At 44.8% G+C, this 20427-nt stretch overlaps 1 protein-coding gene across 4 annotated transcripts in view; it reads right to left on the bottom strand.

Moving 5' to 3' along the window:
• The window catches only part of SLC44A1 (solute carrier family 44 member 1), an 851962-nt gene extending 832806 nt beyond the window's left edge, over positions 1 to 19156 (bottom strand). For all 4 annotated transcript variants that reach the window (XR_003941047.1, XR_003941046.1, XM_030194328.1 and 1 more), the window contains exon 1: positions 18899 to 19156. Coding sequence is in view for 2 of the 4 variants with exons in the window: in XM_030194328.1 (XP_030050188.1) it covers positions 18899 to 18922 (24 nt within the window). In the remaining 2 variants the exon portion in view is untranslated. The remainder of the gene's footprint in view (positions 1 to 18898) is intronic.
• Between the last annotated feature and the right edge of the window lie 1271 nt (positions 19157 to 20427).

Consider the following 20427-nt stretch of genomic DNA (forward strand, 5'->3'; position numbering starts at 1 on the left):
TTGAGAGGGTCGCACCTGAACTCCTGGTCTTGAGCCACCGGCTGCGGAACGCTTGTCCGAGCGAAAGGAGTTCCTCTGCTGACCACGGGCACGTGAAGTGAACCCAGCAGAAAACCCCGGGCGGTACCTTCTAGCTTCACAGAAGCGAGGTCTGTACGAGGAGTGGACCGCCTGGCCCTTAGAGGAAGGCCTCTGCCTATCTTCGGGCAAGCGCTGGGGTTTAGGATCACCCAGGCCTTTCACAATTTTCTCCAACTCCTCACCAAATAGGAGAAGTCCTTGAAAAGGCAACTTCACCAACCTTTGCTTAGAGGCCATGTCCTCTGCCCAGTGTCGTAGCCACAGACGACGGCGAGCTGCCACTGCTACTGCCGTTTGTTTAGCCGAAGCTCTGACAAGGTCATAAAGGGCATCAGCCAGAAAGGACAAGGCCACCTCCATCCGCGGAGCCACATCCAAGAAGGGCTCCGCTCCATCTCCGGGCTGAGCCACTGCCTGTTGCAGCCAAGCTAGGCAGGCTCTAACAGCATAACAGCTGCATGCAGACGCCCGAACAGTGAGACCTGCAATTCCAAAGGACCATTTCAATGCTGTTTCCAGCCTACGGTCTTGAACATCCTTCAGGGCAACACCTCCTTCAACAGGGAGGGTAGTTCTCTTTGTCACCGCAGTGACTAGGGCATCCACTGAAGGCATTTGAAAACGAGCCAAATGCCCCTCACGCAGAGGGTATAACTGCCCCATAGCCCTGGAAACTCTCAAAGGTCCCTCGGGGTCAGCCCACTGAGCCGAAACAAGCTCTAGGATGGAGTCATGCAAAGGGAAGGCCCGAGCAGCTTTCTTGGTACTAGCCATCCTGGGATTACCCGAGGAGGCCATGCCACTGTCAGGATCTTCAATCGAGAGGGCCTGCAGGGTATCTGAAATAAGCGCTGGCAGCTCATCACGGTGGAAAATCCTCACCGCGGAGGGATCATCCAGATCCTGTGGTAAATCCGCACCTGACTCTGGTTCCTCAGACCAAGAACGTCTGTCAGAGTTCTCCGAATCCTCACACCCCGACCACGGGGGGGAAAAAGGTGCACCACAATCTGAAGGGGAATTAACCCTTCTGCGCTTATCTTTAGGCCAAGCATCCGGGAAAAAAGCCTCACTGGGCAGTCCCAGGCCAGAATCCATCGGGAGGGGCAATCAGAGGAGCCTCAGGCGACCCCTGAGGAAGGGCTCTTTTCATCATGTATGCTTTATGCAGCAAAAGCACAAAATCCGGGGAGAAAATCTCACCCTGGGCACCCAAATCCTGTCTGGTGCCAACCACTCCTGAAATAACCTCATCTCGAGGTGCCCCACCCGGCTCAGGTCTCTCCATGTCCACGGAGGCCGCGCCATGCGGTGTAAGCAAAATGGCGCCCGCTGCCAGCTCAGAGCGGGAAGAAACATTGCTCGGGCCGGCTCCTACGCCAGTACAGCACGATTTACAGAGCCCTGCTGCTGATTTGCGCTTGCCACCAGTGGAACAGCGCTTTACATTGTCCGCAGCCATCGCCGAAAAACGGCGGTAAAATCCAAAATGGCGATTTCGCGCCAAATTCGCCCCGATCGCGGGCCCACCCCGGAGGAGTTGGAAAACACTTTTACCTCAAAGGATCTAGTGTACAACTACGATCCTGCTGAAAATCAGGTCAAAAACCTCTGTTCTTTTTTTTTTTTTTTTTTTTTTTTAAAGCTGTGAGGAAAGCAGAGGTATTGAAGACTCCGGAGGCTCAGATGAGTGGGAAAGGCAGGGAAAGGGCGAACCTATATGCCTGCATCCACTGTTGGTGGGAAAGGACAGGGAAAGCAAGGCAATATGTCCACATCCACAGAGGTATGGGTAAGGCAGGGAAAGGGCTAACCTATGTGCCTTTAAAGTGAAGCTGCTATAGCCTCCAACACCCCGGTTAACAACTGGCAAGCCAGGAACCACCTCCCGGCAGATTTTTCTGGAGCTCGAACAAGCTGCAGCCACCCTGCTAGGGGAGATAGAGAATACTGAAGAGGCAGTGGAGCTAGCTGGCCAAGAGGGCACTGTGAAAGTTTGAGTGCTCTCTATCTCCCCTGCTGGTTGATGGACATAACCCATACGTAATGGCTTCATCTGCTTGATGACAAGGAACATCTTATATTCTTTTCTGTTTTATTTTATACTATTTCTATTACCTTTAAAAGTGGACTTACACGGCTACCGCATCTCTCTACTCAAAACTAGGGGGAAAAGAGTATAGAGATTAGTTGATAAAATTTGCTGGTTTATATTTTTATTCTGCCTATCACTAACCTACAATTCCTCCTTTAAACCCCAATCTTTAAGTTCCCAAAACACAAAGCAAAAGAGTGTTCACTTACCAGAGTAATGTCCTCTTCTCTCATAACTTCTCAGAAAGAAAGCTCAGTGGAACCTTTCCTCTTTATATAGTTTTGAATTTAAGGGGACGTTTTCAAAACAGACTCTTTCAAGCTAACTTGTATCAGGGTTGCCCTTAGTAACCTATGCAAATATTCTACTTCCTCACACCTTAATTAACACCTAATTGAGGTCAGTGGCCATGCTACCTCTCCAGCAACCAAAGAACAGAAACTGTCTTTTTAGCACAAGATTTGAGCCTTCCCTCTACCTTTTAAAGTTTTTTGGCTGTTAAGTTTCTACCTCTAGAAAAGGTTTCAGTTTAAAACTATGGCGAAAGGGTTGTACACTATTGAAACTAGTTAATAACTAGTAAAAAAAGGCCCGTTTCTGGAATGAATGAAACGGGCGCTAGCAAGGTTTTCCTGGGAGTGTGTATGTTTGAGAGAGAGAGCCAGAGTGAATGTGCGGGTGTGTGACAGTGTGTGTGTGAGAATGAGAGTGCGTGACAGGGCCCCCTCCCCTGTTCCTAATGCCCCTCACCCCGTTGCCTCCCCTCCTTTTCCTCCTCCTTCCCACACTTTGGGTTCCTTAAGGCTTTCAAAAGTCTATGTACCCCCATGGCCCTAATGCCCAGTATCCGGATACCCCACCGCTTTCCTCCTCACCCCTCCCCCAAGATGTAATACTTTCACGTCCTTCATTTTTTAAAAAAAAGTGTCCTATCTACCCTGTGTACAAATGCCCGGCATTCAGATTGTGTTCGTCTCGTAAATTTTCATTTCTTTCATTCATTCAGAACTTGCCCCCCCCCCCCCCCCCCCCCCCCCCGAACACTTTTGGTTCCTTCAGTCTTTTAAAACTGTCCTATGTACCCTGTGTGCTAATGGCCAGCATTGAGATTGTTTTCCTGTCCCAAATTTGCATGTCTTTCAGTCATTCACAACTCCTCCCCCCCTTCTCCAGTTTAACACTTTCAGTTTCCTTCAGTCTTTTAAAACTCTCCTATCTACCCTGTGTCCTAATGGCCAGCATTGTTTTCCTTTCCCAAATGTTCATGTCTTTCAGTCGTTCAGAACTTCCCCCCTCCCCCATTTAACACTTTCGGTTCCTTCAGTCTTTTAAAACTCTCCTATCAACCCTGTTTCCTAATGGCCAGCACTCAGATTGTTTTGCTTTGCCAAATTGTCTGTCACTGATGTCACTGAGGTCAGTGCGTGCCTGCCTAGCAGACCACTTCCGGCAGGCACGGTCCCAAGCACATCCTGTTGGAGGTGAGAATTATTATATAGGATGCCTGCTCTTTTCTCTCTCTCTTCCCCCCCGCCCCTTAATACTAAACTAGCCTCTAGCAGGCACTGCAGGACCTATCTGTTAATGCTCTGGTACAAAGTTCAAGTTTTAAAACTAGGGGGAAAGAGTATGGAGATTAATTGATAAAGTTTGCTGTTTTATTCTGCCTATCACTAACCTACAATTCCTCCTTTAAACCCTAATCTTTAAATTCCCAAAGCAAACTAGTGTTCATTTACCAGAGAAAATGTCCCCTCAGAACTTCTGGTCATGTCATATTTTCATATAATTTTTATGCAGTAGCACAGTGTGAGCTGCTACAGTAAAGGCATGGTCAAGTTTCCATAACTACATTTATAATGTCCTTACCTACATTATGCTGCTGAAAAAATCATACCATACTACATTCAAACTCTATTACATAACTTTGGCCTAGAAAAGGTAACCGGCATGGTCTCAGATAAATAAATCTCACCTGCAACCTCACTTTGCTCAGATGAGCCAGCTTACAAGAAAAGAAAATAAATTCCCCAAGCTCCATAAATGCATACACACGATTTCAAATACAGAGGCTTGGCACTGCCAGCTGAAAATTAACCACTGTTCCAGGAATAAGTTCTACAAATCGTAATGCTAGTCAACCATTAGTTTATAGTTTTGTTAAGGCTCTACCTCAAATGCATCCCTGCCTTTCCAAACTCAAGGTTTACCTACTTTCACAAAACCACATGCCACAAACCTCCGTGCAGCAGGCAGTGGGGACACACAGCCAAAAGATGAGGAGAAACACGCTAAATCAGGGCTGTGGAGTCGGAGTCGTGGAGTCGGAATCGGCAGCAATTTTGGGTACATTGAGTCGGAGTTGGAGTCGGCAAAAATGTACCGACTCCTCATGAGGCAGCTTGGGCAGAGAAATCATATTAATTTTAACTTTGGTTCAGTCCTGTAAAGTGATGGAATGCCATCTGGTTTTAATTGTTCAGAAGTCTAGCTTTTGCTACACTAGAGGTTAGAAAGGTCAGAGAGAAATGGAACTTTCTTTGTCCCTTTTTGAGTGATGGATTGTTAATGTTAGTTCATAGGTATTATTTACCACATCTGGATGCCATTATGAGCAAGGCATACTGGACAGTTTCGCAGGCAGTTTAAAAGATTAGGCTAATGCTGTTTAGAAGGAGATAGTGTAGGTTTAAATAATTCTTGATAATTTAGATTTTGTCTTATAAGGAATTCTGATTTCTGCTTATTTTAGAATATGTTTTATTCTGTTTAATTAATAAGTTCTATTTCTATGTAGAATATCTTTTCAATTCAGTGTTACATCAGTGTCTGACTTTTCAAGTGAGCTTTGTCTGCAGTTTAAGAGGTCATCATCTGGTTTGAATTATCCACAGTCCTAGCTAGGTGAAAGAGGTCAGGAAAAGTCAAGTCATCTCCTTGATTGATTAGCTAAGTGTAGGACTGGTCTTCTGAAAGTAATAACAAACCATGTCTGTGTGCCATTAAGCAAGATTGGCCCCTTAATGAACCCAGTTTAAGCTATGACCGGGAATCTGATTATGTGAATAATAATAAAATGCAGGAGATAGGTGCCACATTGTCTGGTTTGAGAGGCCCCAGGTCATAGGTCAGTTTAGGAAATATCTCAAAGCTATGTAACTGATAGTTTTTTTTTTTTAATAAATCTTATTTATTGCAAACCAAACAATATCTGTGTACATTATGCTCATAATAAGCCAAAACAAGTACAGTGCTTGGATTGCATAACTTTTTTGAAACATTGTTGCTATTAAACCCCCCTTCCCCCCCCCCCCCCCCCCCCCCCCAAACAACAAACTACCCTCCCAGCCCTACTTTTAACAGTTCAATATTTTGCTTCTTGCCACTGGAGTGAGAGTGTCCCAAAATGGAGACCAAGTGTCACAAAACTGCTCGCCTCGCTTGGAGGCCAGGTCCTTTATTCCTTTCTTCTCTATCGCACAGGCTTGAATCATTGCTGACCTCCAGTGGGATATGGTTGGGCGATCCGTTACCAACCACAACTGCAAAATGACACGCTTTGCCATCAAAACTGCTCTTTTCAAAAAAGCTTTAAATCCCACCGGAGCTGGGTGTTGTATTCCGAAAAGGTCAAATAACTGTCGTGGCGATGGTTTCCACAGGTTATTCCATATCTGAGATACATGTGAGTTCAACTCAATCCAAAAAGATTTTATCAATGTGCAGTTCCAATACATATGCCCCAAATGCGCACCAGTACCATTGCACTTTGGGCGTAACTGATAGTTTTAAGTAATGTGTAAGTAATAATTAGTTCAAGACAGGGTAATCAATCTATTTTTTACCATCTGGTGAGAAAGGGGGGCTAGAAGGGTATAAATGGGAACAGAAGCAGTTTACGTTAGAAGAGAAGGAGCTGAGACGAGAGAGACAACAGACAGAAGACAGGAGACACAGAGAGAGAGCTCAGAAGAAGAGACACAGAAGGACAAGACACAGAGAGAACTAGAGCCGATGTCCTACTTTGTTTGCTGGCAAATAAAGAAGATTCCTCTCTCATTCTGGTGTGTGGTGTTTGACTCCTGAAGTACCACAGATTCTGCTAACAATAGTGGTAATTCCTGCAACACTCATACATTTGAATAAAGTACTTCTCTGCTGTGAATAAAGCTTAGTATCTAGTTGTTTCACTAGTGTGAAGTCCAGCTGAACTATTTTGCTGGAGATCTTCCCTCTGCTCAGTCTCCCTTTGCATTTACTGACCTGCTGTAGAGCACCTCCTCTCTGACCCCACAGTGAACTTAAGCTCCAAGAGAAGATCATTCAGCACACACAGATAAAGCAGCAGAGAGACTCCACCCAACTTCCTTTCTCTCTGCAAGAAGAGCTTTATATTTTAGTGGAAGTGGCACACCATTCACAATGGCAAAAAGAATGTCAGGAAACATGACAAAGTCTGCTGTTTATGAACACTTTACAATATCAACAGATGGGAAACATTATGTATGTCAATGTATTATAGAAGATGATGGTGGTGAAAAAGCATGTGATGCAAAAATTAGCAGTTTCAGTGGTTATGAAAAAAATGCACCTACAAAAGCATCAAATTTAAAAAGACACTTGCAGCGTTTCCATCCTAAAGTGTTAGAAGCTGTGAATGAGAAAGATAGCAATGAAAACATTCCATCTACTTCAGGGTCAATAAAAGATCAGAAATCTACTGGAGGCCAGACACAACTACCAAAAGTTTTTACAACTGACAAAGTTACTATAACAATGACACCAGAAAAATTCAAAAACCACATCATTGAAATGGCAGTAAAGAATAGTATACCACTATCTTTTTTTTTCACAACCAGCCTTTTTAGGCTTAAATGGAGAAATGGCTAAAAAGCTTGGAGTTTCTCTGGAACTAGAAAGTATAAGGAAACTTATACTTGAAGAGGCCAAATGTAAGAAGGAAGCACTAAGAAAAAGTCTGAAGGGACGTTTTGTCTTTATTAAAATGGATGCATGCACACATCACAGAGTCAATTATTTTGCAATTGATGTTAGATTTGCTGATGAAAACAAAAAAACAATAACCCGGACATTAGGAGTAAAGGACACTCAGGCACATCATACCAGTGAGTATCTGCAGAAGTTAGTGGAAGGTGTTTTAGAAGATTTTGAAATTAAAAAGGAACACATTCTATGCATTGTAACTGATAATGCTTCAAATATGTTAAGCACAATTAAACAAATGAAGGAAGTTGATGAAGAAAGCAGCATACAAATATCAGAAGTTCTGCAATTCAAGAAAGCTGTGAAAGTTTGGATGATATTGCTGAAGAAGCATCTAAGCTTATTACCATTCAACATATGCGTTGTGCTGTTCATACTCTGCAACTAGCAATAAGAGATGGATTGAAGGATCGTCATGCGGCTACACTAATTAGGAAGTTGAGGCAAGTAGCTGTTGCAGCCAGGATCCCTAAAACAGATGCTATTCTGAAGAGACGTGCTGGAAAAGAAGCCATGTTGGATCAAGCAACGCGCTGGGGAAGCACTTACTTGATGATAAAGCGTTTGCTTGAACTAAAAGACTTTCTTGAAGAACTGGACAATGTAAATATTTCATTAAAAGAAAACCAGTGGGCTCAAGTTACAGAATTAGAAAGGCTACTTTCTTACCCTTTTGCTGTTACCAAGAAGCTGCAATATGAAGATTTAACACCAGGTAAATTCTTCTTGGAATGGAAGGGCTTGATATATAACCTTAACAAAAGTGGGGGGGTTCATTGCTGATGGCATTGTATCTTCAATGAGGAAAAGAGAGGAGCTCTTGCTGGATAATCAAATTCTCTTAGCTGCTATTTATGTTTATCCAATGAGCCAAATTTTGTTGAGCAGTGACCAAATTGCTACAGGAAAACAGGCACTCTATGACATAGCAGTTCGCATGAAAGGATTGCTACCTGAAACTCATAAACCACTGGATGAAGCTAAAGCTATAAATACTGGTGGTAATGGTAACTCAGGTTCATCCTCTTCAAATGAAGAAGAGAATTTTCAAGCCTATTTGGACAAAATGGAAGCTTCAAAAGCAAAGCGATGTTGGTTAAGCATGGAAAAGCAACCTGTAAATGTCCATATAAAGAAATTCATGCAAGAGTTTTTTAAAGGATTAAAAGAAGTGGAAATGTTTGACCGCTCATCAAAACTGACTATAGAAGAAGCCATCATTGTTTATCCAGAGATTGTCAGTGATGCAGCTAGAACCGTAACAGCAATGCCACCCACCCAAGTCAGTGTTGAAAGACTGTTTTCAGCACTGAAAATAATCAAATCAGATTTAAGGGCTTCTATGAAGGAGGATCTGGCAGAAGCAATTCTGTTTCTAAGAACAATATATTAGTTAATTTTGGATTATGTTTAACAGCTATTCTACAGTTATATATGCAAAGTTTAAATAATATATAAGTTGTTTTAGGTTTTCCAAATGTTTTTGGTTTATGTAGGTTAACTTTGATTTTGTTCTAATTTCCAAAGGATGTTGTTCTAGAATTTCCAAAGGATGTGGTTGTTCCAGATTTTTATACTTGCTAATGCTATGATGACTTTATACTTGATAAAAAAACAATAAACATAACCTTGTGATTAATGAATATTTATAGTTTCTTTAATAAATAAAATAAAAAGTCACAATGACATAGATTTTAAACCCAAACATTAACATTTAAGTCAACATGCAAAAAAAATACATATTAAAAACTGAGGAGTCGGAGTCAGAGTCGGAGTCACCATAAACTGAGGAGTCGGAGTCAGAGTCGGAGTACCGACTCCACAGCCCTACGCTAAATGACTACCAGGATTTATTTCAAAATTTTGGGCAGTGTTCCATTGACTTCAAAAAATCGGAACGAGAGAGGTGATCAAATTTGCAGATGATACAAAACTATTCAAGGTTGCAGGAAGACCTTAGGAAACTGGAAGACTGGGCGTCCAAATGGCTGATGAAATTTAATGTGGACAAATGCAAGGTGATACAACATTGGAAAGAATAATATGAATCATAGTTACCTGATAGGGTCCACCTTGAGGGTCAGCACTCAAGAAAAAGATCTGGGTGTGATTGTTGATAATACGCTGAAATCTTCTGCTCAGTGTGTGGCAGTGGCCAAAAAAGCAAACAGAATGCTAGGAATTATTAGGAAAGGGATGGCGAATAAGACCGAAAATACTATAATGCCTTTGTATTGCTCTATGATGCATCTGCACCTTGAGTATTGCATTCAGTTCTGGACGTCATATCTTATATACATATATAAACTGCACTCCATTTAAGTGCACGTCGGATAAGCGCATACTCTGTTTAACTGCATGCCATACTTCGGTTCCGTTTTTGGCGCCATCAATTTCTATGGGGACAAACTTCGGTTTAGCGCACCACTAATAAGTGCAAGATTCGCTTATATGCATGGTTTAAGACCGCTCCTCGGGGGGCGTGTCAAGATGGCGTCATGAGGCAGTTGGTGTGCGAACGCTGTGTCTCTGCTGCAGGCTTTTGGAAAAAAAAATTTTTACCTAAAAGAATAATGCCCCACACTAAAAGAAAAGGAATACTGAAACGTGTTCCCTCACTGGCCTCGTCTTCCTCGCCGATCCAACAGAGCATAGACCACTACCTCGCAGGAGCCTCAAATGAGTCTGAGGCGGTAAGACCCGTAGCGCAGTGCCTTGAAGGAGAGGAAACTGCGCCAGGCCAGGAAACATCTCTGTCCCCGCCTTCAGAATCCAATATTCCTCCATGTCCAGCGTTGAAAACGGTGATGGGAGACAGACTACCATAGGTGTTGGCGAAAAGCTGCCAGGTGGGGGTCTACCACCGCGACAGAAACATCTGGAAATAGAGGCCCGAGAGCTGATCGGGGTCTCTGGAACAACTATGGAGATAAGTCTTGAGAAAATCTGGATAAAGCTGAATGCAATGGATAATACACTTCAAAAATCATCAAGTGAGATTTCTGTATTATCTCTCAAGTTTGAAGAAATTGCTAAAACAATAGATGCAAAAAGACATCAATTACAAGAATTTATTTCAAGTGTGGTAAAGGATAAACTGGGTATTCATAGAAAAATCGAACAAATTGAAAACCACAATAGACGCTTAAATCTTCGAATACTCAATTTCCCTAAATCACCAAGTATTTTACTTTTAGACTTATTCAAAAGATATTTGGTTGAAAATTCCTTTGACTGCTATACCCCCTATAAATAAAATGTATTACATTCCGAAAAAACCTGGGAAAAATGAAGCGGAACATAGACCAGTGGATAATCTGGATTTGAGTAACATTTCAGAAATTCTGGAACAGACGATAGATAATACATCGGAAAGAGCAACATTATTGGTCTCCTTTGTATTTGAGCAGGACCTCAATAATATCTTGAAACTTTACTTTAAACGTTCTAAGGACCTGTTTGGAGGCGGGAAAATTTGGATTTACCCCGATGTTGCCAAAGTAACCCAAGAGAGGAGGAAATTCTTTTTAGAAATGAAACAGCAAGCTTTGGACATTGGTGCCTCGTTTTTCCTTGCCTATCCATGTAAATGCATGATAAGATTTGGAGAATCAAAATATACATTTTATGCCCCTGAACAATTAAAAGTTTTTCTAGATTTGAAAAGGCTTAAATAATATTGGACATGTAATGGAAGAGTCTCCAATCACTGCTTTACTTAAAATGTAAAATACTTCTTAGTAATCCTTCATATTTGGACTTATGCCCCCTCAAAGTGGTCTAAGAAAGTGAATATTTTATTTTCATATTATATAATTTTTCCTATAATGATATTCTACACTGTGTTTCTGGAAACAAGTTTGGTCTTGTAAAGTTGTAAAATTATAATAAATAAATTTAATTAAAAAAAAAAAAAAAAAAAGACCGCTCCTCTACAGGAAAGACTCCGCATAAGCGCGCGCATGGAATATGGAAGCCAACTGGCGCGTGACAACCAAGATTTCAAATTTACCGCCCCTTTAACTGCCACAGGCAGAGTAAGCGAAAGAAAGTTGTTAGAGTGTACACTGGAGTCGTCGTCGCAGCGGAACTGTAAGACTTTAAAACTGGCTGAACGAATAGAAGTGTTACTTGTGTTCACGAATCGTGAGCCCTTGAGCCCAGGCTGCAGACAGAAAGGGAAATCTAGGACAGGCCTGGGATAGACCGAACCGCAACAAGTAAAAATAATAGAGCACAGGGTACTCACCCAGAACTCCAGGCTCCCAAGGATAGGCGCAGAACTCCTCAAAGGTAAGGGAACTTCGGCATATACAGCCTGCAACAAGCTAGGCGGACCCAAATCCCGGGAGCGGAGCCACAGAAACCAGCTGGCAGCAACAGATACTCCACAAGGTAAAACAGAGAAAAAATACCGGAACAGCTTCACAGGACTTCACCTGCGCTTGGGCAACGTTCCCCAGAGGTTGAGCCCCTGGGTGCAGGCAACCAGCGGAGACAGAAATTGTAGAAGGCAAATCTGAACCAGACTAACAGGCAAACCAGACCGGGCAGGACCCAGCACTACAGGGGAAGGGAAAAACAAAAGGGAGTACTGGCCAGAGCCAGGACTACTAGGCACAAACAGCTCACTCAGCCAAACACAGAAACCAAGGGGTTAACACAGCACACGAACCCCAGAAGAGGACAGGACTACAACAGACAGCAAAACAAACAAACTACAACCACACAGAAAACATTAACCCAACCCAGCTGCAGAGGAAACTAATTAACCACACGCCGAGACAGAGAAATACTAAGACTGAACACAGAGCAAACGCAAACCAGCACCAAGACAAATACAAAGTAGGAGACTCCTCCAGCGTACAGCGCAACAGCTCTCAGGAGAAAAGAGATAAGAGGCTACTGCAGGGTAACCCTAACGCCAAAGCAGCGTAAAAATAGATCCAGGCTACTGATGTCAGCTCCCATGCAGCTGACCAATAACATTCAAGTCCCACCCAGCTACCCTAGCAAAGAGGGTTCCAACCTGTTGTTTAGCAGAAACATAACAAGAAGGTCTTAACAAATTAGAAAACAAACAAAGTCAAGCATCTATTGCTAAAGAATATGGTGTCAATCCCATTCAAATTTCACATGTCTTGAAGCAGAAAGACCAGCTTCTGGAAGACTGGCAAAACAATACAAATCCACACAGGAAAAGTAAAAGGGCGGGAAAAGCTGAGGAGGTAGAAGATGCTCTTCTTCAGTGGTTTTCTCGAGACATGAGCAGACAGTGTTCCACTGCTTATGGAGAAAGCTAATCAGCTAGCTGAAAGCCTTGGACTAACTGAATTCAAAGCCATTGTTGGATGGTTGGAAAGATGGAAGGAGAGGAACAACATAAAACAACAGCATGGTGAGAAACAAGACGCTGATGACTTTGGTGCTGAAAATTGGGGTGTTTCAGTTCTTCCTACCATCTTGAACGAGTTTGCACCTCGTGACATTTTCAATGCTGACAAAAATGGCCTCTACTGGCAGGCGATTCCTGATGGAACACTTGCATTCAAACATGCCGAAACTACTGGAGGTAAAACATCGAAGGACCAGCTGACGATCCTCCTTTGCTGCAATATGGATGGGAGTGAGAAGTTGGAACCCCTCGTCATTGGAAAGAGCAAACAGCCCCGTTGCTTCAAGAATGTTAAGCGACTTCCTGTGTCATACAAGGCTAACGCAAATTCATGGATGACTGGGGAAATTTGGAAGCAGTGGCTAAAGAAGTTAGACGCTAGAATGCGGGCACAAAAGCGTCAGATTTTGTTGCTTTGTGATAACTGTGCTGCTCACAGGGATGTCAGGCCGTCTAACATCAAGGTGGTCTTCCTGCCACCAAACACTACCCCTCTGATCCAACCTATGGATCAGGGCATAATAGCCAATTTCAAACAACATTATCGGGCTCTTGTGCTACATCGTCTGATGAGCGTTATGGATGACCAGACTGGCAAGGATAAACGTGCTGTTGAACTGGCTCATAATCTATCACTGTTGGATTCCCTACGTATGCAGAAAGAAGCCTGTATGTTATACAGGCAACCGTTGTGAACTGCTACAAGTGGGCAAGCTTTGTTAAGGATGTGGAGAGGGACGAAACAGATGCAGCTTTTGCAAACACGTCAGATGAACAGGTTATTGACATCCCAGCCAGTGTTACTGAAGAGTTTCAGCGCTACGTAGCTGTTGATTACGATCTACAAACAGCTGACGACAGCACTGATGTTCAGATATGCGTTCCTCACCTGGTTCCAGGCCTGCGCGGCCGGTTCGGCAGAGCTAATCTGCTATCTTGGTGGTGTTTCTCCAGGATAGGTCGGCCATCTTGGGATGGGCATCTTAGCTTGTGGCAGCCATCTTGGAGTTGGCCGGCTGCAGGAAGGAAACCCATACTTGGGCATTGGGTTTCTCTGCTGATGGAGGCAGCCATCTTGGTTCACCTACACATGTTTAGGATTGATTCCTGCTCTATTTAAAGCCCTGCCTCCAATCCTTTGTTGCTTCGGCCTCAATTGTTCTGAGGAGTTGCTGTTGGAGTGCTGGTCGCCGACTAACTTCTGTTCCTGTTTTCCTGTGTACTGGACCCTGGCTAGTTTTCTCGGATATTGCTTGTTTGCTGCCTGCCTTGACCCTGGACTGAATTTGACTATCCTTTGCTGTTGGAGTACTAGTTCTGGACTGTGTCTGTTTCCTGCCAGCCTGGTCAGCGGCTGTGCAACCCCGCTGGTTCCAGAAGTCCTGGTGGCCACCTGCAGCTGGGAGCTCAACTCCTGGTGAACGGTGGGCGCTTCCCAGGTGAAGCTAGGGGTAGTCTGGCTGCCTGACCAAGTGCGGTGTCACTCCATCTCTGCCGTGCTTAGTCGGGGCACAGGGGCTCACTACTACCGGGTCATAACATACACGCAGGCAACAACAGCTGATGATGAAACGAGCAGCGAGGCACATGCTGACAAAATTCAACAACCTCCTCCTGTCACTTTTGCAAGAGCGCTGGAGAGTCTCAACACCGTGCGGGCCTATCTGGAGGCCACTGGATGTCACTGCTATGAGTTTTTACCGTCTGGCAGACGTAGTCTATGGAACTCATAGACCCAACAGTGTACAGAGGACTACAACTGATTACTTCAAGTAAGCCTAACGTCAGTTAACGGAGACTGTATACTGTACGTATAATAATAAACAGTTCTGTACATATGTTTATCAGATGTCAAGCTTCTTTGGGTCACAAAGGTTAAGTGCATGTGCTGGTTAACTGCATGTATTTCTTTGGTCCCAGACCCTTGCACTTAAGCGGATAGCACTGTATATAGCAGAATTAGAAAAGGTTCAAAGAAAAGTAACCAAAATGATAAACGGGATGGAACTCCTCTCAAATGAAGAAAGGCTAACAAGATTAAGGCTCTTCCGCTTGGAAAAGAGATGGCTGAGGGGAGATATGATTTGAGGTCTACAAAATCCTCAGTGGTATAGAATAAGTAGAATCGATTTTTTACTTGTTCCAAAAGTACAAAGACTAAGAGACAATTGAGGAAGTTACATGGAAATACTTTTAAAACAAATAGGAGGAAATATTTTTTTCACTCAACGAATAGTTAAGCTCTGGAACTCTTTGCCAGAGGATGTGGTAACAGCGGTTAGTTTACCTGGGTTTAAAAATGATTTGGACAAATGCCTGGAGGAAAAGTCCATTGTCTGCTATTGAGACAGACATGGGAAGCAACTGCTTGCCACGAATTGGGTTTCTGCCAGGTACTTGTGACCTGGCTTGGCCACTGTTTGGAAAACAGGATACTGGGCTAGATGGACCATTGGTCTGACCCAGTATGGCTACTCTTATAACATGTCTGGGTCACCAGAAGAATGTTCTAGTGCTCCCCATAAACTGAAATACACAAACCAAATGAAGCAGAGGTCAGCGTACAGATAGCAGCAAAAAAAATCAGGTTTTGGTCGCTTTTCTTTGAACCTTTTCTAATTTGCTGTGTCTTTTTTGAGATACGGCGACCAGAACCTGGTGCTGATCGGGCAGTTCGATATCAGCTTTTCACCTAGGCTCTAGTAACACTGGAAGATGGATGAGCCTCAGAAGCTCTCTGACCTTCCGATTACTGGCTGCTGGCCCACAGGCAAAGTGAGTGTAAGGGGCAGGGAGAGGGGGCAGTAAACAGGTGGCATGTGGATTGTTCAGAGTATGTTTCCGATGCCCTTTCTTTAAAGTCGCTTCCCGCGTTGGTTCTTGCAGAGGGTAAATCCACTGGTGCTTGCTCTTCCTCCTCCGCTGCTCAGTTCCTCTTTCCTTTGATGCCAGGGCTCAGTCTGACCCTGAAAGGGCAGCAGTGGGGTTGTATGGAAGCGGGTAGACACCGAGCTCCGTGTTACTCCCTTTTGGCATTGGCTTGTCTTGTTGCTCAGCCGCAAGTCCTCGATCTCCAGTATATCCAGGATTTTATTGCTTTAGACTTGCATTTTGGCATGCAGAATTGTATCTCCTCCTTTCCACTTAGTAATTTTAAATAGGTATCACAGGGATTAGGAGTTGTGGTCCTTTTTGTTGAAGGAGCAGGGCAAAGAAGCACCGGCAAAGAAAAGCTACGAGAATGGTAAGGGATTTGCGTTACAAGACGTATGAGGAGAGACTTGATGACCTGAACATGTATACCCTGGAGGAAAGGAGAAACAGGGGTGATATGATACAGATGTTCAAATATTTGAAAAGTATTAATCCGCAAACAAACCTTTTCTGGAGGTGCGAAGGCAGTAGAACGAGAGGACATGAAATGAGATTGAAGGGGGGGCAGACTCAAGAAAAATGTCAGGAAGTATTTTTTCACAGAGAGAGTAGTGGATGCTTGGAATGCCGTCCCACGGGAGGTGGTGGAAATGAAAACGGTAACAGAATTCAAATACGCGTGGGATAAACATAAAGGAATCCTGTTCAGAAGGAATGGATCCTAAGGAGCTTAGCCGAGATTGGGTGGCAGAGCCAGCCGGTGGTGGGAGGCGAGGATAGTGCTGGGCAGACTTATACGGTCTGTGCCAGAGCCAGTGGTGGGAGGTGTGGCTGGTGGTTGGGAGGCGGGGATAGTGCTGGGCAGACTTATACGGTCTGTGCCCTGAAGAGCACAGGTACAAATCAAAGTAGGGTATACACAAAAAGTAGCACATATGAGTTTGTCTTGTTGGGCAGACTGGATGGACCAAGCAGGTCTTTTTCTGCCGTCATTTACTATGTTACTATGTTGTTCCCGCAGTTATCTTCATAGATCCTCTGCCACTGAGTGATAAAGTAAAAGTTCTATTTGTTCTGCAAAAATTTCATTTGGCCCCAGTAACAGTTTCATTTGTGCAGAGAGGGGTTTCATCTCTGCATCACTCTTCCAAACTGGGCACATCGCCTGTCTGACTCTGGTGCACCTGTTCCCTCTGCCTGTGCCTGTGATCTCCTAATCCTTACCAACCTCCAGGTCATCATGCATGAATTTCTTTCTCTACCCCTTCACTTAGCTAGATCTCTCCCATGCAAAAGACATGATCAGAAAGCTGTGGTTATGCCTCTATAAAATACATACCCTACCTGTAAAATCAATAAAACCCATTCACATATATACTGTAGCCAAAACTACCTGAATGTGTCTCAAGTGACCAATACTGATGGACCCCCCCCCCCCCCCCAACAAAAAAAAAATTAAAATGGGGAAGAGAAAGGGAGGAGTGCATCCTCCAAGAGTAACAGAGAACCTATAGCACTCATAATCCAATACATTGCCACTCTACAGATCTCCCAAAAACTAAAATTTGTGTTTTTCCCTCTGCTATAAACTGTTTCCCCAAGATATCACCCTCATACTGTGTAGGTTTTCAAAACCCAGCCAAGAATTGTCATCACCTCATGGCACAGAGATTACCCAGAAAAGCCAATGAGGCATATTTTCACCAGGGCCGTAGCTACGGGTGGGCCTGGATGGGCCCAGGCCCACCCAATCTCGGCTCAGGCCCACCCAAATCAGGACAACTGGAACGGCGACTTTTACCCGAAGTCGCAGCAACGAACGGACGGGCAGCACTGCGGTAGTAAAAGCAACAAGGAGGCAGGTTTGACTCCGTCCTTCGCTTCCCTGCCCTCTGCGTCCCGCCTTCCTCTGACATCATTTCCTTTCGGGCAGGCGGGACGCTGAGAGGGCAGGGAAGTGAAGGACGGAGTTGACCCTGCCTCCTTGTTGCTTTTACTACCACCGCCTGCCCACCCGTTCGTCACTGCAACTTTGGGAGTGAAGGACAAGGAGTTGGTGCAGCGTCTGGAAACTGCCATGGTGCACTGGACACGTCAGATTAAAGAGGTTCTGATCGCACAGGAAACTGTGGAGACAGGAGAGAGCTCCAGACCCTTAGAGGAGATCGAGTTCTGGAGGGATCGCTGCAGTGACCTGTCGGGGCTCAGCAGGCAGCTGGACAAGGATGAAGTAAAGCAGACTGAATCCCTACTGCAGCTCTCCAAGTCTTCCTATGCTGCTCCCTTCAAAAAGCTGTCAAATCAAATACAGAATGGGTCCATACAGGCTCTGTCCAACCTCACCTTCTTGTCCATCCTGAAAGAGCCCTGAGAAGCTAGCCACACTAAAAGCTAAGGTGATTGCCAGCAAATTGCCCCACATACTGAGCCTGGTTCGTGTCATCTGGGTCAACACTAGGGAGAGGCTTACAGCCCTCTTCCGCAAGGTGAGCCAGCTTCTGTGTCTCTAATCAGAAGGATTTTGCATGATTTTTAAAAAAATTATATACCCCTTGCTCATACCTCTCCTACTCCCTTCCATAGGAGCCAACTTTTCAAAATGATTGGGGGTGCTAAGCCCATGGAAATAACCCCTTTCTGGACACGTACAAGGAATTTTCTCAATATTGGGGGTGCTCAAGCACCCACAGCACCCACAAAGTCGGCTCCTATGCTCCCTTCCCTACTACTACTTGACATTTCTAAAGCGCTACTCTTCCCATCTCTACCTACCTATCTCTTCTATTATTCTAATATGATTAACCTATATTTTCTCTTTCAATATTCTGTATTCCATATTATTATGTAAGCCGCATTGAGCCTGCCATGAGTGGAAAAGCACGGGATACAAATGTAACAAAAATAAAATAAATAAAAATACTTATATAGACAGTGCGTGCCCACCCAAAATCTCAGGTCTGGCTACGCCACTGATTTTCACAGCACTTAGCCTTCCAAAGTTCCATAGAAACTTTGGAAGGCTAAGTGCTTTGAAAATATGCATCAATAACTCGGTGCTAAGAAGTTCCAAAATCAACCTGTTAACTCTAGCTACTTAACCCACTGTATGTATGTTTGCTGCGTTCTGCCAGGATGTTCCACTATGGAGCTAACAGCACCTGTCCTGAAAAGAAGCAGTACCGTGCGCAGATCACATCGGGAAAACAATCAAGAGACCAGCCTAACAAAAACAACAAAATCAAGCGGGACTGCATCTGGGGTGAACCCACAGCCCAGCCACAGCAGATACAAAGGGCAAGACTGTGAACCAGCCAGCCAGAGCAAGCTAACATATCTATCTGTCTCCCGTGACCTGGATCCTCAAGGAAGCAGCCCTCTATGAACGGCAATACCACCATAAAAATGCAAAAAAATAAGAATGCTCATCCTCCCTCCACTTATTCACTCACCTGTGTGCTCCCGCCGCAGCCCATGACTGCCCGCGGGGAACAGAGAAAAGCCGCAGAGCGGAAGCAGATCCCTTAGAGCAGAGCAGACGCTTTGTCTGCTGTGTATAGATCCGAAGGGACAGCTTGTGTAAGTGGATTAGTGGATAACGCTTGGGGCTGTAGATTTGGGGCCAGCTCCCATTGCCCGCCCCATGGCAAGAAGAGAAATGCAGAACGGGCACACGCAGGCCCCGTCACATTCGAGCCGCTACTCTTTGCAATTACAGCCCAGCCAAGGCATCTTGACGCCGGCTTGTGAGGAGGGAAAGAGGGCGGTGCAGCCGCTAATGAGCCCCGCCCACCGTGCATTATGAAATCACTTGTGGACGAGGTCAAAATTCGTTTTTCAAAAATCTAGATTGTCATCTTTTTTTTTTTTATTGATAGCGTTTATTTCCTCTGCTGAAGGTAAAGCGCAGATACCTGTAGCAGTATCCTCCGAGGACAACAAGCTTCTTATTCTCACAAGTGGGTAGACGCTGTGCGTCGCCCGGCCTGGCAATATTGACATATAAAAAACTAGAGCTTTTAGGAGCGCGAGCCGTGCTGCCTTAGTTTAATGCAAAAGCAATAAAAATAAAAACATGCAAATAGACAACTCCAAGGGGAAGTAATAAAAATAAAAACATGCAAATAGACAACTCCAAGGGGAGGTGGGCGGAATTGTGAGAATAAGAAGCTTGCTGTCCTTGGAGAATACCTGCTACAGGTCAGGGCTGGCGAGAGACAGGGCTGAGCCTGGGGCAAGGCTGCCCCCAAGGTCGTCGTCGCTGCAGCCCCCCCCCCCCCAGGCCGCCGGGCCACAGTCCCCACCCGCCCCCCTCCATCTGTCACCAGGCCAGGCCCCCTGCATTGAAATCATCACAGCGCCTCACCTGTCACCTTGCTCCGTGACTGAAAGCGCAGCCAGCAGCGGCAGATCGTATTCACCTCCCTTCGGGCCTTCCCCTCCCTGTGTCCCGCCCTTGCAGAAGTTACATCAGATGAGGGCGGGACACGGAGGGAAGACCCGAAGGGAGGCGAATCCGATCTGCCTCTGGTGGCTGCGCTTTCAGTCACAGAGCGAGGTGACAGGTGAGGCGCTGTGATGATTTCAATGCGGGGGGCCCAGCTCAGTGGCGGATGGTCAACAGAGGCGAGGGTGGGTGAGATTGGGGACTGCGGCGCCCCCAGGGAATTTTGTTCCCCCCCTGCCCCCTTGACGGCCTTGCTACAGGTAAGTATCTTCGCTTTCTTCACCTTCCTTGGAGAAATATTCAGAAAAAATAGCATGTCGGTCACGAAAAACACTCACTTTCATATCGCAAGAAATAAGATTCCATTCTTTTTATCTCGAACCTAAAAGCCTGTTGCTTCAACTAATTTAAATCACAAACAAGATCGTTGAGATCCCCTTGTGTCAAAAAGTGGGGCACATTTGATTCACAGAGGTCCTGAAATGATGGGTCGGTATGCATATCCCCTTCTCTGTCTTCTGCATGTTCGTCACT

The sequence above is a fragment of the Microcaecilia unicolor genome, chromosome 2 (genome assembly GCF_901765095.1).
Source record: "Microcaecilia unicolor chromosome 2, aMicUni1.1, whole genome shotgun sequence".
In the NCBI taxonomy this organism is placed as follows: domain Eukaryota; kingdom Metazoa; phylum Chordata; class Amphibia; order Gymnophiona; family Siphonopidae; genus Microcaecilia; species Microcaecilia unicolor.